At 36.0% G+C, this 23,048-nt stretch overlaps 6 protein-coding genes across 9 annotated transcripts; 2 read left to right on the forward strand and 4 right to left on the reverse strand.

The window, feature by feature from the left end:
- Nucleotides 1-793: 793 nt before the first annotated feature.
- Nucleotides 794-5,086, reverse strand: LOC120132607. The gene is made up of 6 exons (XM_039149343.1): nucleotides 5,036-5,086; nucleotides 2,205-2,247; nucleotides 2,060-2,112; nucleotides 1,813-1,977; nucleotides 1,545-1,667; nucleotides 794-961 (listed from the first exon to the last, which is right to left on the reverse strand). Exons 1-6 carry the CDS (start codon nucleotides 5,084-5,086, stop codon nucleotides 827-829), a joined length of 570 nt encoding a protein of 189 aa, XP_039005274.1. The 3' UTR covers nucleotides 794-826.
- LOC120132578 (ubiquitin-conjugating enzyme E2 10-like) lies at nucleotides 5,032-7,857 on the forward strand. Its single transcript, XM_039149317.1, has 5 exons — nucleotides 5,032-5,178; nucleotides 5,256-5,333; nucleotides 6,476-6,603; nucleotides 7,159-7,263; nucleotides 7,560-7,857. Exons 2-5 carry the CDS (start codon nucleotides 5,264-5,266, stop codon nucleotides 7,701-7,703), a joined length of 447 nt encoding a protein of 148 aa, XP_039005248.1. The 5' UTR covers nucleotides 5,032-5,178; nucleotides 5,256-5,263; the 3' UTR covers nucleotides 7,704-7,857.
- Nucleotides 7,858-8,487: 630 nt separating this feature from the next.
- Nucleotides 8,488-9,810, reverse strand: LOC120132577 (probable WRKY transcription factor 30). Its single transcript, XM_039149316.1, has 3 exons — nucleotides 9,459-9,810; nucleotides 9,223-9,354; nucleotides 8,488-9,102 (listed from the first exon to the last, which is right to left on the reverse strand). Exons 1-3 carry the CDS (start codon nucleotides 9,773-9,775, stop codon nucleotides 8,508-8,510), a joined length of 1,044 nt encoding a protein of 347 aa, XP_039005247.1. The 5' UTR covers nucleotides 9,776-9,810; the 3' UTR covers nucleotides 8,488-8,507.
- Nucleotides 9,811-11,581: 1,771 nt separating this feature from the next.
- LOC120132609 (succinate dehydrogenase assembly factor 4, mitochondrial-like) lies at nucleotides 11,582-11,902 on the reverse strand. Its single transcript, XM_039149344.1, has one exon. The coding sequence runs from the start codon at nucleotides 11,900-11,902 to the stop codon at nucleotides 11,582-11,584; it is 321 nt and encodes a 106-aa protein (XP_039005275.1).
- Nucleotides 11,903-13,090: 1,188 nt separating this feature from the next.
- Nucleotides 13,091-18,987, forward strand: LOC120132574 (zinc finger CCCH domain-containing protein 13-like). 3 transcript variants are annotated; one of them, XM_039149315.1, is made up of 6 exons: nucleotides 13,091-13,989; nucleotides 15,642-16,518; nucleotides 16,708-16,970; nucleotides 17,019-18,055; nucleotides 18,140-18,223; nucleotides 18,356-18,987. In XM_039149315.1, the coding sequence occupies exons 1-6, from the start codon at nucleotides 13,491-13,493 to the stop codon at nucleotides 18,956-18,958; spliced, it is 3,363 nt and encodes a 1,120-aa protein (XP_039005246.1). In that variant the 5' UTR covers nucleotides 13,091-13,490; the 3' UTR covers nucleotides 18,959-18,987. The 3 variants fall into 3 exon arrangements, with proteins under 3 accessions (XP_039005246.1, XP_039005244.1, XP_039005245.1); XM_039149313.1 differs by having other exon boundaries at nucleotides 13,092-13,989; nucleotides 16,708-18,055; XM_039149314.1 differs by having other exon boundaries at nucleotides 13,092-13,989; nucleotides 15,657-16,518; nucleotides 16,708-18,055.
- Nucleotides 18,988-19,957: 970 nt separating this feature from the next.
- LOC120132716 lies at nucleotides 19,958-21,814 on the reverse strand. Of its 2 annotated transcripts, XM_039149411.1 has the most exons (4): nucleotides 21,540-21,793; nucleotides 20,569-21,057; nucleotides 20,174-20,320; nucleotides 19,958-20,056 (listed from the first exon to the last, which is right to left on the reverse strand). In XM_039149411.1, the coding sequence occupies exons 1-4, from the start codon at nucleotides 21,645-21,647 to the stop codon at nucleotides 19,964-19,966; spliced, it is 837 nt and encodes a 278-aa protein (XP_039005342.1). In that variant the 5' UTR covers nucleotides 21,648-21,793; the 3' UTR covers nucleotides 19,958-19,963. The 2 variants fall into 2 exon arrangements, with proteins under 2 accessions (XP_039005342.1, XP_039005343.1); XM_039149412.1 differs by lacking the exon at nucleotides 19,958-20,056 and having other exon boundaries at nucleotides 20,238-20,382; nucleotides 21,540-21,814.
- Between the last annotated feature and the right edge of the window lie 1,234 nt (nucleotides 21,815-23,048).

The following is a 23,048-nucleotide window of genomic DNA, read 5'->3' on the forward strand; positions in this document are numbered from 1 at the left end:
TTTTTTATTATTTCGGATTGGATCGGGTTTCTAATTCATATATTTGGGTCGGGTCGGTTGAAACTTTATTTTGGTCGGGTCGGATCTCGGATAGAGGTTCCATTGTTCTCGGGTCGGGTCGGGTGGACCAAAAACCTAACCCATGACCATCCCTAATTGAGATGATTTTAACTTATGATATTTATTAGCATGATTTTTATAATTTATTCAAATGAATAATCAATCAATAAAATTAATTTTTTAATTTTTTATAATATATTGTTACATGTAATTTATAAAACAAACTAAAATTAAGAAAAAAAAATACAATCATGTTATTTTACATTACTGAAATCAAATTCATCTGACATGTCTGCGAACCAAACAGAATATGGAATTAGATTCTAATTCCTGACAGATTTCAATTCCTTCATAGATTCCAATTCCCTCACAAATATTCCAACGAACCAAACGCCACCTTAGAATTTAATTAGAGGGCTTCTTGCATGCACAGTTGTTTTGACTGGCCGTCTGATGAACCGTTGAGAATAGAGTTTGAAAATGACACAGTGAAGGTTATACCATAGAGTTAATCATAGTAGCTTTAAGAGGCTTACATGATTCATTTTTCTATTTGTAATTTTATTCTCCAGAACAATGATTTAGGGAACAATGCAAGGCACCCATACATTTAGCACCAAAGAGGTATCCTTTATTAGAGGCAGCAAATATTATAGAATGCCTATTTGTACAATCTGTTTAAAGCGGCAAACACACATGGAAATTAATGGTGTAAATCATTACAGTTTTCATTGACATACAAACTATTTAGTTTACCATATCATACTCATGATGAGCTGTTAAGGAAATGTGCCAATGCCTTGTCTGTGTCATTGTCAGACATGAGTAAGGCTTCAGCCACATTGTTCGATGAAAAGCCCATTTCTCGCAGTAGGTTGTAGCCGGTGACAAATTCCTGAACCTACAAAGCAAATAAACAACATAAAGATGTAGCAAAAAAAAGACATTCTTTAATGAAATTTTGAAAAGGAGAGCTGCATAACCAGAAGCATTGGTGAAACTACTCATGCTAAAGCAATTGAACAAGTTTCTCTCCAATTACAAGACTGCTTATTTTGTCCTTCCACAACGTGAAATAAAGGAACCCAAGTCATTGGTCTCGGAAACTAGTGATTCCTCCTTAAACATTATGGTGCCAAAAGAAAAAGAAAACAGAGTAGCCAAAAAGAAGCTGAGCATGCCAATAAACCAAAATTACTCTCTTCCAGTGAAGAAAATGTAGCTACACAAGATTCTAATCGTTCATGGTGAATATTTATCCCAGTCTTAAGCATAAAGCAGGTGCAAGACCACAACTAGCTATACTAGAAGATTTGGGAGAAATCAAATCTAACATACATCACAAATTATATAATCTTGGAATGCTTCATAATAGACCCAAGTTTTATGCCATGACTACAATTAAGACATACACTAGGTTCTGATGATAAGTGAACTCGTTAGGTTTTCATAATAATTTGATGCAATAACATATGCCATCATACCTTGGTTGGATTGTCACCATAATTTCCAACAGCAACAGTCACCACTTCTCGACTGAATCCAGAGGCAATGTATTTGCTCACCACAGGGTCTGAATTTGCACCCTGCACATTCAAATCGTTGTTCTTTTTCTTCTAAGATAAACCCTTAAAGCTAAACAAATATATTAAAACAACAACGTCAAGACAAACCATCGAACAGACCAGTTAAAATGTTAATGAAAGATATAAAAGGACTAAATCTGTAGCTGGAATAAGAATAACATCGTACCATTGATGAAGTTGTTCCATTCGGCTTCGGAGGAAAGTTTTCCAAGCCAAGCTTGCTCCAATTCATGCTTTCTTTGTCTGCTTCAGCCAAGATTTTCCTCTCAAACTCGAAATCAAACCGGAAATTGCTGCGAGGAATATCCGCAACTTGAGGAGACAGTTGAGGCTGCAACAAAATGACAAATTGAATAGCAGGATTAACTTATTCATTTAATTAAAACATCAAAAGCAAGCAACTGAATGCTTACCGGAGGAGTAATGCGATATTCTGGTTTCAAAGCAACCCTAACACCCAATCCCGCTGCCATGAAACAAAATTAGGGGGAAAGCAAATTTAGAAAAAAAAATGAAAAAATAGTAAAAAAATAGATTTTTTATAGGAAGATACCTTACTGGAAGTGGAAGGAGCGGAAGTCTGGTGGAAGGTTGAGAGCAGCTTCCGTGGAAGACCTTCGACAGTCAAAAAATTTTAAAAATAAAGATAAAATACAATGCATGTATAAATAAAGAAATAAATAAATATATATAGTTGAACAGTCTTCATATGCAGTCTTCATATGCGCGTCAGTAATGGGAAGTTATCCCTGCAAATAAATTCCTGCGTACAAATCTCTGCATATAAACAAAAAACGTAAGTCCCGAATAAATTTAAAAGACGAAACATGAGAAGGATATACAGAAGTCAGTGATTGCAAGCTACGATAAAATAATAATGTCAAATAGGTTAAAACCTAAACTAATGCAACACTACTCCGCTATCCTAGTTTTAATCCTTCAAAAATTCTCATGACATAAACGTATTAAAAGTAGAAGTCAAGGAAATTACTATAAAGGCATTAAAAAGAAGGCAGAGATGTTACACCCTATGGTTGTGACCCACACTACTCTGCTACCCTGGTCTTAAGTCTCCATACTTTCCTATCAGAGGTCATGTCCTCGGTAAGAGCTAAATCCTTCAAATCAGATCTCAAGCAGTCTACCCACTTCCTCCTTGGTCGTCCTCTCCTTCTGGCACCGTCGACTATAATCGACTCTACCCTCCTGACCGCATCCGACTGTTGTCTCCTAAGGACATGCCCAAACCACCGTAGTCTTCCCTCCCTCAATTTTTCAGATACAGGCATCACCCCCAAGGACATCCTAATTGCAGAGTTTGGAGTCATTTCCCACATAGTCTTACCACATGTCCATCGAAGCATTCTCATTTCTACGGCCTCCATCCTCCTTACGTGATCCTTCTTGATTGCCCAACATTCTGATCTATACATCAGCGCTAGTCTTATTGCAACTCTATAAAATTTTCCCTTAAGTTTTAAAGGCACCTTCTTGTCACACAAAACTCCTGTAGCTGCCCTCCACTTTAGCCATCCCGTCTTTATACGGTGCGTTACATCATCATCTACACCCCCATCTTTATGTATCATAGACCCTAGATACTTGAAACAATCCTTAGAGGGGAGAACGTGCCATTCGATGCATACGTCTACATCTTCATCGTTTTGGTTCCCACTGAAGTTTGAACATAAATACTCTGTCTTTTCAATATTGATCCTTAGACCTTTTTCTTCCAAAGCTTTCTTCCAGTTTTCCAGTCTACTATGCAACTCAGTTTTTGTTTCAGCAACTAGGACAATGTCGTCAGCGAAAAGCATACACCATGGAATACCGTCTGGTGTCGCACAATAGATGTCGTCCATAATCAAGGCAAAGATGTAAGGGCTAAGAGCCGACTCCTGATGGAGTCCGATTTCTACTGGGAAAGCCTCTGTGTCCCCAACTATAGTCCTGACATATGTAGTAGATCGACAGTACATATCACGAATCGCCCGAATATAAGCAGTTGTGATCCGTCTCGTTTCCAAGGTCTTCCAGATCGTATTGCGGGAAACGTTATCATACGCCTTCTCAAGGTCAATGAACGCCATGTGAAGATCTCTATTTTTCCCTATATTTCTCCATAAGCCGTCGAAGTAGATGAATCACCTCCGTAGTAGACCTACGTGGCATAAAGCCAAATTGGTTTTCCGAAACCGTAGTAACCTGTCTCAACCTAGCCTCTATCACCCTTTCCCATAGCTTCATGGTATGACTGAGTAGTTTAATACCTCTATAATTACCACAACGTTATATTTTTTTATCAATACTTATACATTTATCAATTTATTCCTAATCTTAATTTAATTAATAAATTAAATCCTTCATCAGATTTTGACATGTGTCACAACATAAATTATATTGTTGTTATTTTTATTAATTTCCTATCCAATCAGATGGTGACACGCGTCACCATCTAATTTAGTGGAAAATAAAATAATTAAAATTAAGAAAATACCCTCCAGTTATGTTGTGGCACGTTCCAAACTCTGATTATAGGATTAAATTTATTAATTAAATTAAACTTAAGACCAAATTAATAAAATGTACAAGTGTTGAGGATCAAGTATATAATTATATTAGTTTTATTAACTATCATGTCATCACTTCCATTGAATATTAAGCTAATGTGATTATAAATGATATTTGTTCTAAATATGCTCTCAATCATTTAATAACGAACATTCAATCATATACTGTAATTGTTGAAGCTCGAACTCATGATCTCTAAAAATAATAATTCCTTTAACCATTGAGATAAATTGATTTGCGTATAATAAGTAACTATGTTCATGAAACGATGTTCATCTTAATTTTCTCATACTAATTAAATTTGATGATTATATTAATTGATATGCTCACCGACCATTATTACATCAAAGAAAACTCATTCATCAATAGTGTTTTTATTTCATTGCATAATGATCAAGCTATTTATCGTAATTCTTTTATACTTTTTTTAATCATAGCTTCTAAATTTACTATGAGTGTTCTTATTTTCTCTCTTATAGTTTTTGTTAGATAAAATTAGAATTATATTTAAAATTTATAAATAAAAAAGATTTTAAAAATACGACTGAATAATTTTACACTTTTAATTATATGCTTTAGAAATTATTGAAAGTCGTTCTAGTTTACTTAAATTATATCAAATACAAATAAAAGTTATTTTCACTATAATTTATTGATTATTTTTATTTTTACCCTATAATTAGATAGACAATTGCATAAATATAATAAAAGAACTATAATGAAATACTCCCCGTAGGAAGAAGCCAATTATGGGACCCACAAAAGAATAACGCTCGAAAGAGGCCGGCCCACCCATTTATAAAATACCGCCACCACACTCGATCATAAATTCGCCCATCTTTTTTCGCCATTTCTTCTTCATTTCCCATTCCTTCACGCTAAAACCTTTGCTCTCTTACCCACCCAAAGTTCATTCAGGCATTCAACCGCCGCCTCCTCTGAAGGAGGATCATCTTTTCAGGTTCGATATCTGAGATTTATCGCTTTGATTTGTTCATTTATTTTTCTCGTTTTTTTATCCATGCCTATGGATCGTAGGTTTCGCGATGGCATCAAAGCGGATCTTGAAGGAATTGAAGGATTTACAGAAGGATCCTCCTACATCTTGCAGCGCTGGTATAACCTTCACCACTTCTCTGTTTTTATTAACATTTTTCCAAATATTGATGGATTTTGTCACTGTATTGCTGCGAGATGACAGATTTATCGGTATACATGTTTTGAATATAATTGAGGATTATAAAAATTGTTGATGTAATTATCAATGATTTTCTGATGGAAAGGTTGTTGAAACGATAGTAACATTTATTTGTGATTATTCATAAATGATTGCAATTTTCGTTTAATGTTTTGCATCATAATCGTGTTGATTTTGAAAAAAACTAAACTCCTATCACCGAAAAGGGCAAATCTAGTTGAAAAAGTTTGAGATCATACCATAAAAATGAATCGTTTTATGAATTAATTTTGTGTCGAACTGGAAGTAGTCCTCTCAGTTTTCATATTCGGTCACGGATTATTTATCGTGTCTAAACTATATAGGTTCTGTGAGACACCTGTATATGTGTATTTTGTCTTGTCATGTTTTAAGTTGATGTTGACAAAGGTATTTGACATATTTGATGCATTTATAAATTGGTGATAATGACTGCGCTTTCATCATGTGATAGCATCATCAGTTGAAGTGTTTTGATTTGTTTACAATGACTCCAAAGACTGATTAGTAGAATGGAAGGAATATGTATTTTTATTTTTTTTTGCGATGGATGTTATTGTTTGCCTTTTCAACTTATAATAAGAGGCAGTAAAATGAAGGGTGATATTCATTATTATGCCAGCTGATGCTCAAACCGCATCTGTATATGATATGTCAAACACAGTTGTGATAGGGTGAAGTAGGAAGTAGATCCTTAATTTGTTGTAATCCCTTTCTGTTATATAGTTTATGACCATAGTTGATAGCAAGTGTCTTATGCAACATCAAGTTGGATTGGTTTGCCTAGCCTGGGTTTGTTGTCTAGTTGATTGGGCCTACCCTTCCTAGGGAGTAGGGATACCTTGATTGTCAAGTTGATTGATATTCTCTGGCTTCTCTAAGTTAAGGATATCAATATTTCATAAAATATCTATATTTTTTTTTCTAATGTTGTTTTCACTCACGTTTTTCTTCTGTTGGTTGTGTATGTTCAAGCGCTCAACGAGTATTACTGACCTACATTACTTGCATATTGCTAATAGTTCATTGGACAATATTGCAGGTCCTGTTGCCGAAGACATGTTTCACTGGCAAGCAACAATCATGGGTCCACCGGACAGTCCTTATGCTGGGGGTGTTTTCCTGGTGACCATTCATTTTCCTCCAGATTATCCCTTTAAACCTCCCAAGGTACTTTTAATGTGTGGTTTTTCTTTACCATAGTGGTAGGATATTTACTTGTGACATTTGCAAAATTGCAAGTGCATGGATGCTATATCAGTCACTTTTATTCTATGTTGAAGGCTACCTATATAATCCAGGTGCAATGTTACATTATTTGAAATATCCTTCCCTACCTTGCTGCTCTAGCGTCTCCATTCTGTCAAATTTCCAAGAAATTAAGGATCGTTCTTTTAGTAGATAATTTTTGTTTTTTACTTGTTAATGGTGTGATATATGCCCCTGGAGAGTGAGAGATGCTTGCCTTCATTACCACGTTACGTTACTCGGAATGCTTCTTGCTTTTAAAGCGCTGGTTCAAATGAAAACTGGAATACTATCAATTGGATTATTATCATAAAAGCTTGAAATGGCTGAAAATAAATGAAAATGAAAATAGATGTTCTTCATGCTGACTGTAAGAATTTAAGTTTCTTAACACAAAATTATTAAAGCTAGAAGAGATCTAAAGTATGTAATGCTTCCTTCTCTCTAATTTTTTCCATATGATAATGGCTTTTGCAGGTGGCATTTAGAACAAAGGTATTCCATCCCAATGTCAATAGCAATGGGAGCATTTGCCTAGACATCTTGAAGGAACAGTGGAGTCCTGCGCTGACAATATCCAAGGTGAGAGTGTCCTCTAAATATCTAGATACTCCTATCCGAAACTCCTCTCATATATTTGGCATTAAGGGTGGCAAAAATTGTTCCAACTGGAATGAGCCACCACCCGTGGCGGCCAAAACAAATCATATCAGAAGGTCCCCAACCCTGCAATCTGATCATCCAAAAAATATGAATCACAATGGCAAACCCGATGAGAGATGGCCATCTTAACAAAGCAAAAGTGATAGAATCTGATTCAATACTCAAAATGGTAGTATCGGATTTGTTTGCTTCATCGTTTTATCATGTTGTTGTAGGTGTTGCTATCAATCTGTTCTTTGCTGACGGATCCAAACCCCGATGATCCATTGGTGCCTGAGATTGCTCACATGTACAAGACGGATAGGAACAAGTACGAGACAACTGCAAGGAGCTGGACCCAGAAGTACGCCATGGGCTAAAGAGCTTTGTCGTGTGTAATGGGAAACCCCATGTGTCTTTTTTCTTAATATATTTTTTTCATATATTCTGGTTTTTTAAAGGAAATGTCGATGCAATTATGCATGAATGTTTGTTATGTCACTTGAAACATAAAGTGAACGTGAAGGATTCAACGTTAGATAAATGTAACTTTGGAACCGATAAACTGTGTCCTAAATCTGAAAATGACAATTCTCCCATATCATATTGGTGGAACTTTATAACCTGTAATTTGGGTCAATGTCTAATTACTTTATTTAATATTATCCATACATTTATATGTTATATAAATTCTAATTAATTATATATATTAAAAAAGTGCATGCTCTCTTTTAATTTAATTTTAAAAACAAAACTTAAAAACAAGTTTTTGTTTTATATTTTGAGTGTTTATGTAATATATTTGATTGAATTAATATTATTTTACTCAGTAACGTCAATTAGTCAAAGTCATTCAATATTTTATTCTTAATTTTTGTTGATATAATAGATATGAACCTGAATAGCTAATTTTTGTTCTACATACTCTGGGGAAAAAATGAAATTACTAATGTAACAACACCTGAAAAATGAAATAAACTTGAACCAACTCGAGTAGAAAAAAAATTATTAGGATTTAGTTGAAATAATAATTCATCCGAGATCTATTTGATTATAATTAAATCGATTAGATCAATTTGTTATATAAGCAGAAAAAATTGGGGGAGACTGGCTATACCAACCAAATTTGTCGAAGTACATGCAATGAAACAGATCTTTCATGGCAACAACAAAGCTTACAATCATTAGGGGAAGAACCCATTGTTGTCAAATTTGAAGTTTTGATCAAACTGGGAATTACCGAATGGGAAATCCAAGCCAACTGCTGGCGAGCTCGTCGCCGAAGTAGCAGCAGCTTGAACAATATTATACTCATCAGTAACCCAAGTCTGATCATCACGGGCTTGAAAGCTAAAGTTGGTCCTCGATGCCACTGGCGATACGGTATTAGACTGCAAATGGTTTTGGACAGCATCATTTACAGCTAAAAAAGGTGATGAAAAGACAACGTTGGACGTTGACGAAGTGTAGGGGAATGAATGCCATGCTTGGTGACGATGATGATGAATGTTATCTAAATCTTGGGTTTTAACTTTGACGTCGTTTTGGAAGCTAAGAAACAGATCCTGTGATGATTGTTTCTGGATATGGTGCAATGATCCTTGTTCTTGATTTCCATCAGAGGGCCCTGAGGGAGAATTTAGATTTGAAGCTACGTTGGTACAAGTGTGGACCCCGATGTATGTAATCTCAAAGATTGTCGGGTCATCCCCCGATCTTTGTTCTTGCTTCGTTGCCAAACAACCTCGAACGCTTCGATGTGTGCATCTGTAGTAGCCTCTGCAGTCAAGAAACTATGCTTAAATACATATATCGTATAATGTAAATATCGTATAATTAAACCGATCCAATTGATTTAAGTCCAATTTATGAGTATTGGTTTCTAATTAGTTTACAAACCTTGGATATTTGGAGCCGAGAATATCTTTCTGTCCATACTTCTTCCAACTGAAACCATAATCAAGAGGTCCCTCCACTGCCATCCCAGGCGTTACTCGAACTTTTTGTATCCATCTTGGTTGACTGCTATTCCTGCAACACAAAAATATCAGTATGTATCTAATCAAAATCAACAAATTATCGATTAAATAACAATATAAATAAAATTCGATTTCAAGTCAACACTATACATGTACCTTTTCTTGGAGGCATCTTTGAGCTCCGGTTCCCCGAAACAACGATCGGAGTCTTCACTCTGGAGATATCCACACTCCGACATTCTGGTCGTTCCTTCCGGTGCTTCTTGTGCCATTATAAACGACGTGTTAACATTGCAGTTCACCATCGAGAGTGCTTTCTGATAAGAAGCATCAATCTTTTGAACTAAAAGTTGATTCGTTTCATCATCAGAAGAAGGCGCATTGAGATGAGCCTGGAGTTGCCTCGCTAGCTCTCGTCCCCGAGTTAACTCATTTATCAGGTTCATTCGCTCCCATTCTCCCATATTCTCCATTAATGAACCAGACCCAGATTTCTTTCTTCCTACTCTATTAGTTCATGCTATACAAATGTTACATTATACGTATGCGTGTGTATATAAAGAGGGTGGTCATAGATTATGAGAGAAGGATATTGGTTCTGGGTTTTTAAACGTAAGTTTGACTGTATATAGAATCATGGAGACTGGTCTTCGGTCATAGATAACGTGGGGTTCAAATGAAGGAAAGTTCAACTGTTGACCCTTTCCTTCTTTGCAATATTTAGCTTTTAAACGTAATGAAACTTACGGTTTCGGTCTTTAATCGTTGATGGGGTTGGTTTGAAAGATTCTTGGCATCCAAACGCAAAATATAAGTAAATAAATAAACCAATTTGGAAGTCATATGTTTTTGGTTTGGTCACTCAACTTCAAAAAATTTATATTTCATCACTAAAATTTTTCAAATTATTTTATTCTCATTCCAACAATACTTTTTGGATTAATACTAAAATAAGTGTCCAAACTATACCGCTTTTTTCAAATAGGTGTCTAAACTATTTTTTGACTTATTTCGGTGTCTAACGTTAAAAACGTTACAATTTTAGGTGCCTAAGTCGTCAACAACATTACTTTTCTTAATTTTGTCTAAGTGACACTTATCACAATCTAGTGCTTTTGAAATTTATTTTTCTATAAAAATATTATTATATTTATAAAAAAAACTCTAATTTCTCTTAAATTATAAAAAAAAACTCAAAATTCTTAAAATCATCAAATCCTAAACTTAATTCACCGTCGTCATTTCCCACTACAACCATTACCGTCGACATAGTCTCTGTCATCTTGTCGTCACCTTTTCCGTCCATGACCACCACCGTCGATATGGTCTATGTCATCCTCCTAGTCATACGACGTCATAGTTGCCGCCACTTAGTTGTCGAAATCATGATTTTTATCCTAGAATTCATAAAGTATAAAACGTCGCTTCGTCATTGATCGATCACGATTTTATAAGGTTTTTGTTCATTGGATGAGTTGAGGTCGATAAAACTTCGTCGATGGTAAAAAGCAATGTCCGGTGTGAATTTAAGGATTAAAATGAAGGTTTTCAAAATTCTAAAGTTATTTAAAAATTTGTATATTCTTTTTAGAAAATATATAATTTTAAATTTTAAATAAAATTTTCAAAATTATTATATTATGACATGTGCCACTTAACGAAAAAATTTATACTATTAACGACTCAAACACTTAAAATGATAACTATTGTTATGTTAAACATTAGAATGAGTAAAAAATAAGTTAGACATCTATTTAAAAAATAGAGTTTAAACACTTAATTTGATATTAATACTTTTTTTTCTTTTTCAAAATCACCAAATAAACTTCAATTTTATTTAGAATGCATGGGCATGGGACCGAAATCGATAGATTTCGAGTCGATCCGATCTGATCGAATCGTGGTTTTTTAAAAAAAATAGGAGTCAAATTGGATCAAATTTTTTAAGGTGTTGTTCGGGTCGGATTGAATTCAGATTTAGTATGAAAAATATCCAATCCGATCCGACAAAAAAAAATAATTTTACCTTATATATTTAGAAATAATTACAATAATATCTCTATATATAATATTTTTTTAATAAAAATAATATTTTTATTATTTAAGATTGAGTTAGAACAAATTTGGATTTTATCTCAAAAAATCAATTTTGATTCAGGTCAAGTTGAAGGTATATATTTTTCGAATCGAGTCAAATGAAAAATATAAAATTTTTGGAACGATTCGTATTGGCCGAACCCTACCATACCCATCCCTAAGGTACACGAATTAGAAGTCGTTCAGCGACCATTGCGTTCCCAATCACGGTACAGAGTGGGCTCCCGGCCTTTAAGCCCGCCAACCTCTCCCGTCTCTTTGTTAACGTGATCTTCTTCATCTCCACATTCAGCTTCTTCTTCTTTAATCTTAGGTTCAAGATTCCCTTTCACAGCCTCCCGATCTTCGTCGTCGGCCTTTTTTCCATGTTTAAACTGATATTGTTGAGCGGAGGCGCATACGAAGCGAGTCACTGATTCCGATATGAAACTAGCGGAAGAAAGTTTGACGATAGACTGCTCCGATAGCGACGAGAACAGACGGCTCAGGCCGGATTTCACCATTCTCAGCTCTTTACGAAGCGTACGAACGGTAACCTGTAGCGGTTTTATTCCCTGAGAATGAAGGGATTAAAAGAAAAGTGTTGGTTGGGACTTGGAAACACCAGCACGGCGTCGTGTTGGAACGTGACGCTGCAGCCACGTTTTGATGCTAAAATGTTGTAACGTGTTTACTTTAGAATGTGGGCTCAGGCTCAAAAGGACAGATTGCAATTCAGTCCAAATCAAATCCAAAGAGTATAAACTGTGTGGCATTCCTAAACACGTTGAAGATCGGCCCGTGAATTTGTTGGGCTCTAAGGTCAGTTAGGGTGCTTATATCTACGGCAAAATTGACGTAATAGGACAAATAGAAAAAATTAGTCCATTAGGTTCTCTAAAATTAATTTGGAATATAAGGTATTTATTACCGTGACTTTAAACTCGTCACATGGGCTAATTTTTTTACACGCTTGGTTTATTGGGCCAATTTTGCCTATATCTACATTAATATTATCTGCATCGAGAAAATGCACGAGAACATGGACAGACGCAGGAATTTATGTTATAGGGTGCAAACTTAAGTAATTATATTAAAAATTTAGATAACGTAAAATTATAAAATTTCTGATGTGTGAAACTATATAATCAATAGAAAATATAAAGAAATATAATGGAATTAATTTTTTTTAGGGATGCAATCGCACCCCAACATCGCCCTCAGTCCATCCCAGTACGGGAAGAAACAAAGAACTATACATGAACTTATTATTGTTAGGGATGAATAAAACTCGACTCGATTTAAAAATTTATTTTTTTTCTATTTGAGTCTCGAGTAAAGAGATAATGCATTTCTTTTAGAGTAAAGTAAAGGTTAAAGGAATCGTAAAAATCAAATTTTAAATAAATTTAAATTAATAATATTTTTTTAGTGGTTTATGATTTAAAATGGTTTTATCAAAATAAAATTAAAACATAAAATATGAAGAATCAAATCAATTTAAATTACGAACGGTTAAAAAATGTAATAGAATTCAATCAAACCAAACCAAGGACAAGACAGTAATACGAGTAAATCTCAAGCGTTAATCCTGTCAGATCGACAAAATTATCCGAAGCCTACTTCAAGTCTGTAATGAACTTGAATTATATATATGTTTTTGAAAAACAAAGCCCATTAAAACAAAAAGGCACACGCTATAGTTTCTTCTCTTCTTCAAAATCACATGATCTTTTGTCGTTTCTCCTAAAAACTCCCCCATCTTCCTCCGTGAAAATCAAATCCCTAGTTCTTTCACCCTACCCTCCCTCGTAATTTCTCCCCGTTATCGATCTCATTATCTTAACCGCCTTCCGCCTCCACTCACCTCTAATCTTCGCCGTGAGATGTCCCGCCGCCTTCACTCCTATTCCGCGCAATTAAGGTTTCCACCGTCATTTTTGTCGGGTTTTTTTTTTCAAGAATCGACATTATATACCGTGAAAGATTCGATTTTAGGGTTTTCATATTGAATGTTGATTTGAGATTGGTGTTTCGTTTTTTATTCGGAGGGTTTAAAATTTTTCTGGTTAGGATTTTTTTTTAATATTGAGTTCTCGTAGTTGTGCTCCGATGATGCCGCGTAGTTCAAGGCACAAATCTAACAAGCATAGTTCTAGGGATGCTAGGGACTACTCGGATTCGGATAGAGATACGTGCTTAAAGGAGAAGGAAAAAAAGACTAAGGAGGAGAGCAAACCTGGATCCGGTGATAAGAGAAAGCTCGACTCCAAGGACACTTGGTTTTCGGGGAATGGAGATTACGCGGAGGAGTATAGTTCCTTAAAACGCCGCAATGAAAAAGTGGATGTTGGAGCAAGCGACAGGTGGAATGACGGTGAAGACGATGATAAAGGAGAGAAGAAGTCTAGGGGTTCAAGTGAATCCAAGAGTAAGAAACAAGAGGATGCCGAAGGAGATGATACAAAGAGGATTAGAAGTGAGGGGAAATATAGAGAATCGAGTAGAAAGGAGGAAAGGGAAAAAGAAAAGAAAGGTAAAGAAGGAAAGAGTGATAGGCCGATTGAGGCTGATGAAAACCGCCCTGTGAAGCGATCCGCTGAAAGAACTGGTAAGATAACTTACTATCTGTTGGTTCTCTTTTGTTGTTGTTTAGTGTCAATTTAGCATGTGCAACTCTGCACTTTTAACTATTTTGGTGCTCTTTTGTTGTTGTTAAGCAGTGTATGTTTAGATTGATTGTTATATTATTTTTCCCAATTCTGTTTACTAGTTGTTTTATTTGGTTTTAGGAGTTAACACATTCTGCATTGAATAAGGGCGATTTTATGGATTGCAGAACCTTTGTAACTTGCTATATAAGTTTGTCGAGTAGGGATGCTATCTATTGTTACAAACTTTTTAAGCTTGCCTTTTGAGTTGGACTTTACTAAAGGATATTCAGAACCTTCTGCATTTGTAATTAATGACTAGTCAATCTTAATTTATGTCTCATAAATACATCCACGTTTAAGTGTGTATGTAATATATTTAGACTCAGAAAGCTTTTTAAGTTGATTGAGGAAGTTAAAATTCAAAACCAAATAATTTAAGTGCCATCAGTTATCTGATTTAAGAAGTCTTATTTGCTGCAAGAGACAAAGAGGAAAAGTAGATGTTCTGTTTGCAGGATGAGAGTCTGGGTTGAGGAATTTATAGAGTAGGTGACAGTTGAAATTAAAGGGAGAATATAGTTTCTACGGATTAGTTTTTATGGTATTGGAAAGGTGTGTATTTTGTATTGTTTTATGGCCTTCTGAGCGCAGATACAAATCAACTAATATCTGACCTTAAAACTTGGTGTATTACTCTTTCTGCATTGCAATGCACCCTGTGTCTGAGTTCCTAGAGCAATGGTAAATGGACCTGGATTAGGTTGCTTTTTTTTCCTTTCAGTTTTTTAACTTCAGTGTTGACTTGAAATTGTCGGTTAGCCTTCCCCAGTTAATATTCCTTTTGGTTGGTTTCCTTTTTCTTGGTATTGGTTTGAAAGGAATCAAAATTTGAAAATTTCAGTTGTCTCCAATATGTAGTTTTCTATCAGCTTCAAAGAGTTGTTTGAAAAGTACTTTCCCATTCATGGTTCCCTGTTTTGGATACAGATATAATTTTCATGTAAATTTAGAAGAGAATCTGCTGGGTTAAGCTTGAAATTGCCACACTTCGTGTATACACTTAGAAGTGCTTTCATATGCGTTTTTCTAAGTATATGACATCAATTTCCCAGATTCTGTTTTATCAGTGCGATGAGCTGGTCTTTAGTTAAGGCCTCATATAAAATGGTTGAGCTACTTTGGCTCAAATATATTAGTGCTATGTCCAGATGCATCGGGATTTTGGCACTCATCTTATTTCTGATTTTATACAGGTTTGAAGTTATCGTTAGCTTTAGGAGAATATATAATTTTACTTGTATGCTTTTAGAAATCTAATATTAGGTTTGTGTTCTTTAAGTTCTCTATTTGGTTTTAGATTTCCTGTTTTGCTTTGGATTGCTTTACGTCTTATATGCCATTGCTCAGCTTGGTATATTATTACGTGCACTTTCTATAGGCTCTTGTCTTCTGCTCACAAAATAAAATGAATATATGTATGACCATTACCAAATCAGGATTGTCAGAGGAGATTTTGTAACATATGTTGAAATCAAAATTTAACTTCTGAGGGGTTTACCCCCTTATAAATAGGCTCTTAAATATTTTTGGTAACATAAGTTCTTTTTAGATTTGGATGTACCAGATCGGTTGCGAAGTCCTGAATCAGAGAGCCAGCTTGAGAGACGATTTAGGAAAAGGAGAGATGCTTCTGGTGACGGGGATAAGCGTCTGGAAGATAATGGAGATAACTTGGACAAGCAGTTGTCTTTGAACAATGATAGTGACAAAGATGGCAGAGCAAAAGATGAGAAGCATAAGGATGAAAGATACAAGGACAAGTATCAAGAGGTCATGGACTATGAAGACAAGTGGCAAGATGATAAATTGAAAGATGATCGACCAGCAAGTGATCACGCTAATTGTAAGTCTAGTGAGAAGCTTTTAAGGGATGGAAAAGATGATGTGAAAGTTCGACAGAAGAAGTCCAAGGCTCAAGATAGTGACTTTGATAGAGACCATGACTGTGATCATTATAGGGAGCGGGAGCGCGATCGAAGGCGTGAACGTTATCGTGATCTTGATCGTGACTATTATCGAGAACGTGACCACAGCCGTGATCATGATCGTGATTATGATTCCCCATTGGATCGTGACCGAGATCTTGATCGAGAACGTGAACGTGATCGCCGTTATAGTGATCGGGACAACGATAGAGATCTTGACCGTGATGAGTTACATGATGAACGGAGGAGTGCTAGATACAAAGATAGTAAGGGAAGGAAGCGATCTCCTGATGATCGAGATGCCGGTAATGATACAAAATATAGGGGTGCCAGAGTACACTATTCTGACATAGAAAATAAATCGACTTCTGGTAGAGTTGAGGTAGATGCTGATAGGGGAAGGTCTCAGTCACGCCCAGCCAATTTAGATGCAGTTATGGGTAGCAACAGAAGGAGGGCTTCTCCCAGCTCAAGGTCCCATGGTGGGACTGATGAGTATAGGTAATTTGTTTCTTTATCACACGCTCTTCAGGATTGATTCCTTATTCTATGATTCAAATGGTAAACTGACTAAATAATACAGGCATTGATCTGTTAATTTCTATTAGATTCTCTGATTATTGTTTGACAAGTTAAACTGTTTGTATTTTCCTCATTGTCCGAGTATAATATAATTATTATCTCTTACAGACATTTGAAACAAGACAATTTGAATTGTAGAGATCTGATGACAGAGCAGAGGTCCAAAGCAGCTTCATCAAGAGAGGTAACTAGTTTTTCTGAAACATCTGAGAGGGGTGCCAAGTACAGATCCACAGAGAAATCAAGTAGGGTGGAAGAGGGCCATTCTGGGGAGTTCGAGAGGTCCTCAAGTTTAAAAGCTTCCCCAATGAGTATGATGGAAAAATCCCCTTCAACAAGTCTCGAGTGTAGATATACGAGTAGAAGTGGTGTTAGGCGGGGTCTTGATATAGAGGAGACAGGATGGAGCAATGCCTCCATTGGTGGCAGAGAAGAGGATAATAGACTTACTCGAGACTTGCCTCCTGAGAAGCCTCTTTTGGATGGATCCTCTCAGTCAGATTTTGTGTTTTATAATAGAGCTGGTCAGGGCAACTCGTCTCTGAATTCTCATCCACCTGGTTTAAGATCTGGAGTTGTTAGTCCTTTCATGGGTTCTCTAGAAGAAGATATTAGATTTAGTAATAGTGGCCGTTACAAGAGGGGTGATCTGAATGTTAGGAGAGGCCATGCAAATGCTTGGAGGGGTGCCCCAAACTGGCCACCACCTGTTCCAAATAGTTTCATCCCATTCCAACCTGGGCCACCCCATGGTGGTTTTCAAATGATGCCACAGTTTCCTTCCCCATCTCTGTTTAATGTTAGACCCTCAATGGATGTTAATCACTCTGGAATTCCATATCATATACCTGATTCAGAAAGGTTTAACAATCATATGCGTCCAATGGGATGGCAGAACACGATGGATGGTTCTGCTCCTGCCCATTTTCATGGTTGGGATGGTCACAATGTTACTTATAGGGAAGAAGGGCACATTTTCGGGGGTCTTGAATGGGACCAGAATAGGCATCCAGTGAATGGTCGCGGATGGGACACCAATTCAGATGTGTGGAAAGGACAAAATGCTGATTTTGACTTGGCCTCAACATCTCAGAAAGAGGACCATCCTCTGAGGACCCCTCTTGATGATGTTTATGATGGACAGGAATGTCAGAGGTCTCAATATGAGAATGGCGGTAACAGTGTTCAGGTGAAAGATCTTGAAATAAGACCTGCCGTCATGTCACCAGTTAAAGAATCTTTTAGTATTTCACCTGAGATTCCACACAAGGCACCTGATTCTTCAAAAATATCAAGTGAAGATGTTGATGCTCGCTATTGTCAGGTTTATCTTTCTAAGATTGACATTTCAGAAGAATTAGCTGGTCCTGATTTATATGACCAATGCATGGGTATTTTGAGTGTGGAGCAGAGTAAAGATTTTGATAAAGATGTAAAAATGCTTGTGAATTTGAAGGTAGATAACTATTTTCAACATAATTCTCTCTCTGCATCTAATGTAGCTGATCTTTTACTGATAATATCCTTTAAATTTTTTCAGAATGGTGCACGTCCAGTGCAAAAGGCTTCCATTGCTGTGCTTAGCCCTTCACTCATTCCTGCAACTAATGCTGCTGTTTTTCAGGTACTTAGTGAAGCTCATAACTGTATTGCTGCTTTGCTTTGGTGGGAGGACTGATAAATTGTATTTTTTTTCTTTTAGAAGCTTCTGATTCTAAAATAATGTTGTGTTTAAAATTTGTTTTCTGACTTGCAGAAAGCCATGGACATTTACAAGAAACGCAGTTTACAAGTGGGTGTCATCCCAAATGTAAATGGTGGAACTTTAGCATTTACTTCTGCGTCCAAGGAGAAGGGGAAGGAGCAAAGCTCTGATCATGTTGTTGATGGAGCAGAGGAGCCAGTTTTGATGCCTGATGCAGAAATAGTGGATTCAGCTATGGAAGATTCAGATCAGCAGAAAGGGAAATCTGTTCCGGCCACTACTTTTTACGAGAATATGGAACAGCTAGCTTCAATTCAAAGGAGTGAGTTACCGAATCATCCGGATAGCTACAATCTTGGGAAATCAGACCAACCAAATACTGATTTTGTCCACATGAATGCTGAGGTGCCTGAACCAGTTTTGAATGGCAATAAAGCAGAAGAGACAGAGACTGAGCAGCAAATGAATTCACTTGATAATGCACCAGAGGCTGTATACTGCGCCGAGGAAAGACATAGTGTTGGTAGAGCAGTTAGTTGTCCTTTAAATGATTCTCCCAAGGAATCAGAGAGTCAAATTCCTGGGTCGAATGAGTCTGGGTCTGAGTCCGTAATTTTAAGTCGGATACATCATTCTCCTGAAAATACACATTGAGGCCATTTCTATATCATTCTTCTTCTATTTTGTGCCTTTCTTATTTTTGCTTTTGCTGTCTTTGTTGCCTATCCTTATAAAGCAAATAAAATGAGGAATGCCATCTGGTTTCCTGGATTAGGCACATCCTTGAATCTTGATCCTTAATCTGTCAGCATGATCTACTCTGATGCATTTAAATCTTTTTGTATTTGTCGTCTACATCGTGAAAGGGTACGTGTATGACAAAAAGGGGAAAGAAGCAAAAGAGAGTGTGCATTTCCTCTTCATGGGAAAAAAATGCAAACTTGGGTTTGTATATAATGGACTGATTTGCATTATGGAGAAAAATTGGGTATGAATTTTCCACAATTCGGAGCTTTATACAGACATGGGACTTCGAAATCATCTGGTTCGAACAAGTAATCATACCTGCCAATGCCAATCATAAACCAAGCATTGGATTGAATTTGTATACTCTAAGGAAACTCTGGAATTGGTTTTGGTTGCTGATCGATGGTGGCCTTGGCACATGGCCATCGAAGTCGTGAATTGAGAAATCTCCCAGCGTTTTGATACTGCTGTTGATTTTGTTGCTTAATGTCATTTCGTACAACTAATAGAGGAACTTGTATATTAGTTCGTACAAGCTCAATGATTGAATGCAATGGCTCTTTCGATCGCCGGTCATTGATACTAGATTCGATCGTGAACCAGAACTGGGGGACGTTGATGACTTTATCAATCTATGCCGAACTCAAACATATTTGTATCTAACCCTCTGAATCGAAACAAGGACTATATGTATTCTTCAATGTCAACTTTAACTACAAATGATCCATGATTATTGCACACACATATATGCCTAACATGTCCTATTTCTACTTTGCCATATATTTGAACAGGCAATATACTATGTACATTCCGAATTTAACCAACTAATTATCCTACCTTAATATATGCCTTACTGATCCTAGCTACTTCATTCCTGCTTCGCTAGGTAATTTCATTCGAGTCATCCAACAGTCATTGTCTCTTGCAGTTGTCAGATTCTTCAGTCCTTGCAAACCTCCCACGAATCCTTGGTTGACTGTCGGCAAGAGCCTTCCGGCAAGCATACTGGCAAAAGGAAACCATATCATGAGTTCGGGTGCAGGGAAATGACAAAAGGTTACAAGTAGAATATCATGATGAGTCGTGAGTAAATAATGGAACTGAATATGTGCTCTTTTTTACCTTGATTTTCCTTCCAAAGTTCCTCTTTGTCTTCTTATTCCTGTATCTCGAGAGCTTTTCTCTTCGATCTTCTGTAGAACAGCTACTGAATATCAACGGCCGCTCGACCAGAGAATGGACGACACTCACATTACCATTGCCAAGAGCCTGTCATAAAAACGCAGTATCATCAATGACCCACCCCATCCTGTGGAAATGGCCACAAACATCTAAAACTTCCTAAGTTGCTACATATTGTTACAAGGACAATACATGCTCGGTGGTCGATTGAATGACAACTAGATCATCTTAACGACCTAAAGTTCGGTGCATCGACAGAATAAATCAAGCCTAGAATCGGATTACTTTTAATAAAAGGAATGGTATTTCACACAAACACCAACAGGAAAGCAAACCTTTATATCTCCTTCACTGAATGCTCTCCTCATCCCGTAAACAGAATCGAAATCAATTCCCGGGAAATTGAGAAAATTCGACTCGATAGCAGCCCCCTGCATCCATTCCATAGAGCTTAAACAACTTGAGCTGACACTTTTCAAGAATTGTACATCGCAGAGCATTTCGTTTTCATCTGTTTTAACGACAGGAACCTTGATGTCAAGGACCTCTACCAGAGGTGTTTCGATCACAGCTTGTGCTATCAGATCCTTCTCGCACTCGTATAGAACCTCCAAAAGTTGCTCGTTCTGAAACGATTCGATATCGGCAGCCTTAAGTTCTTGTGAAGTAATGACGTCTTCACTGCACGAGATTAACGGCATGGCAGCAGTCATGTGATCAAGGCCTAGAGCCGATTCTTCTATGGTCGGCTCTGGAGCTTTCAACAGATCACAGTCTCCTCCCAGATAATACTCAGATATCGTCCAGGTCGGAATCAGGTTGTTCTACATTAAGCACAAAAACAAAGATTAAGAAACAAGCATCATGAACGGATAAATAACATCTTTTGCTCATTGAAACGAATTCAGTTCAAATTTCTTAAATATCAATAAAGGCACCAAGCCAATTAAACTTAAATTCGAAGTTTCGAGCTCAAACATCAGCGACCGATTGTTTACGAAATCGATCTGAAGTTCATGACATGGTTTTCCAAATATATTCTCAAGTTGTTCTTTTTTCGTTCCTTTCCCGTTTCCAGCTTCCAGCATGTAAAGATTACTTTCAGTTTTCCTTTCCATTTTAGCCTTGTTTTTTTGGTTAATGAGAAAGTGTTTCAAGAGAATAAACTAAACCAAGTCCCCAACTTTCTCCCTTTCCAGGAGAACCCAGAAAAACCATGAATCACAAAGTTAACACAGAAGCAAAGATCAAGGAAAGTAAAGGCAACAAAAGAAGCCAGAGCCACAGATTTTGAGATATTCAATACCATTGAATCATTGGGTTTCTGGGTTTTCCAGGAATCTCCAAGCTGCTGAAAATCTTGAGCAGCAAAGTTGTGCATGTAAGGGGAAAACAGCCCTCTCTCTGCATACATTTTTCTTTTCAACTAAACAAAACACGCACTTTCCTCGATCTTTTCACAAAAAGAACACAACTTTTCTTAATGAAATTTCACTCTTTTCTCGGAAAATAGATCCAAACAAAGCATCAAAAAAACTCAAGAAAGGCAGAAGCTTTGGGGTTTGAATAATTCTGGGTTTTGAATGAAGAACCGAAAGGAGTGCGAAATTTATATATACATGTAAGAATCAGTGTTACTATTCAGCTAGTTGTAAACAAAATGGAGGGCAATGCAAACACTATAATAGGACAAAGCGTAAAAGACATCAAGTACTGTCGAGTGTCCCACTGTTCCTAATCACGCTCACTATTTATTTGAGTGGGAATTACTATTTAATTATTTCATTGATAATAAGGGTAAAAAATACAAATATTTATTTTACGGTCGGATATTATTTTTTTAAGTTTTTTGATTATTAAAAATTAAAAAATAGTCCTCTGAATATAGTGTTAATTTGTTGAGTTTCTCGATTATGAAAAGTTATAAAATGGTCACCCAAATATTTATTATGTTCCAAAACTCATCTTTTTTCGTTAAAAAACTAACAGTATTATGAGCTTAACGTTAATATGATTGTGATATGATAAAATTTGACCTCTGAATCTCAAACGACTATCATATCCCAGTCATCATGTTAACGCCTAACTTAGACAATCGTTAATTTTTTAATATAAAAGAATGAGTTTAGAACATAATAAATAGATGAGTAACCATTTTGTAAGATTTAATAGTCGAATAACTTGAAAAAAACATTCTATAATCAGATGCTCATTTTGTAACTTTTAATAGTCGAGAGACTTAATAAAGTAATACCTTATAGTCAAGGAACCATTTATGTATTTTACAATAATAATAATTTTATGATTTATTTACACAAATATTGTTACTAAAATAATTATTTTCAAAAAAAAAATAACTTTCATTTTTTATTATTTTCTAAATTGATTTTTATTTGTTAGTAAGACATGTCGAGTTAGAGTCACGTGTTTGACTTTATTTTTTTTTGTATAATTATCGGTTCTCAATTTATTAATTGACTAATCTAAATAAGATATTACAACAAAGAAGGCGACCCTTTCAACCTTGATTGTTTTATTCACAAAACTCAGGATTCGAACTTTTAACATTTACTAAATATTCAGTGTCTCATCTCACTAAATCAATTGAGTTGATACGTAAAATCATATATTAATGATAAATAAAATGTCTTATTTTCAAAATGCCTACCTAATTTTTTCCTTTCCTTGAGACGGTAACATCAAATGGTACTTAATTAGAGTTTAGAATAAAAAAATGTTAATTATTTGTTTAATGAAGATAAATTTGACTAATAAAGTAAACTGTAGCATCCCATAGATATGATTGTGACTGAAA

Source organism: Hibiscus syriacus, unplaced genomic scaffold (assembly GCF_006381635.1).
Source record: "Hibiscus syriacus cultivar Baekdansim isolate YM2019G1 unplaced genomic scaffold, ASM638163v2 tig00110569_pilon, whole genome shotgun sequence".
NCBI lineage: Eukaryota > Viridiplantae > Streptophyta > Magnoliopsida > Malvales > Malvaceae > Hibiscus > Hibiscus syriacus.

What these genes read in the sequence shown, in the direction of transcription:
- LOC120132578 (XM_039149317.1), top strand. Translation starts at nt 5,264, where the DNA reads ATGGCATCAAAGCGGATCTTGAAGGAATTGAAGGATTTACAGAAGGAT. An exon ending in TCCTACATCTTGCAGCGCTG is followed by an intron (nt 5,334 to 6,475) that starts GTATAACCTTCA and finishes ACAATATTGCAG; the next exon opens with GTCCTGTTGCCGAAGACATG. An exon ending in CTGCGCTGACAATATCCAAG is followed by an intron (nt 7,264 to 7,559) that starts GTGAGAGTGTCC and finishes ATGTTGTTGTAG; the next exon opens with GTGTTGCTATCAATCTGTTC.
- LOC120132574 (XM_039149313.1), top strand. Translation starts at nt 13,491, where the DNA reads ATGATGCCGCGTAGTTCAAGGCACAAATCTAACAAGCATAGTTCTAGG. An exon ending in GCGATCCGCTGAAAGAACTG is followed by an intron (nt 13,990 to 15,641) that starts GTAAGATAACTT and finishes AGTTCTTTTTAG; the next exon opens with ATTTGGATGTACCAGATCGG. An exon ending in CTAATGCTGCTGTTTTTCAG is followed by an intron (nt 18,224 to 18,355) that starts GTACTTAGTGAA and finishes TCTGACTTGCAG; the next exon opens with AAAGCCATGGACATTTACAA.
- LOC120132577 (XM_039149316.1), bottom strand. Translation starts at nt 9,775, where the DNA reads ATGGAGAATATGGGAGAATGGGAGCGAATGAACCTGATAAATGAGTTA. An exon ending in AAAGATGCCTCCAAGAAAAG is followed by an intron (nt 9,355 to 9,458) that starts GTACATGTATAG and finishes TTTGTGTTGCAG; the next exon opens with GAATAGCAGTCAACCAAGAT. An exon ending in CTCGGCTCCAAATATCCAAG is followed by an intron (nt 9,103 to 9,222) that starts GTTTGTAAACTA and finishes TCTTGACTGCAG; the next exon opens with AGGCTACTACAGATGCACAC.
- LOC120132716 (XM_039149411.1), bottom strand. Translation starts at nt 21,647, where the DNA reads ATGTATGCAGAGAGAGGGCTGTTTTCCCCTTACATGCACAACTTTGCT. An exon ending in TCAGTGAAGGAGATATAAAG is followed by an intron (nt 20,321 to 20,568) that starts GTTTGCTTTCCT and finishes TTTTTATGACAG; the next exon opens with GCTCTTGGCAATGGTAATGT. An exon ending in ACTTTGGAAGGAAAATCAAG is followed by an intron (nt 20,057 to 20,173) that starts GTAAAAAAGAGC and finishes TCCTTTTGCCAG; the next exon opens with TATGCTTGCCGGAAGGCTCT.
- LOC120132609 (XM_039149344.1), bottom strand. Translation starts at nt 11,902, where the DNA reads ATGGTGAAATCCGGCCTGAGCCGTCTGTTCTCGTCGCTATCGGAGCAG.
- LOC120132607 (XM_039149343.1), bottom strand. Translation starts at nt 5,086, where the DNA reads ATGGGAAATGAAGAAGAAATGGCGAAAAAAGATGGGCGAATTTATGAT. An exon ending in TTCCGCTCCTTCCACTTCCA is followed by an intron (nt 2,113 to 2,204) that starts GTAAGGTATCTT and finishes GTTTCATGGCAG; the next exon opens with CGGGATTGGGTGTTAGGGTT. An exon ending in ATGGAACAACTTCATCAATG is followed by an intron (nt 1,668 to 1,812) that starts GTACGATGTTAT and finishes TAGAAGAAAAAG; the next exon opens with AACAACGATTTGAATGTGCA.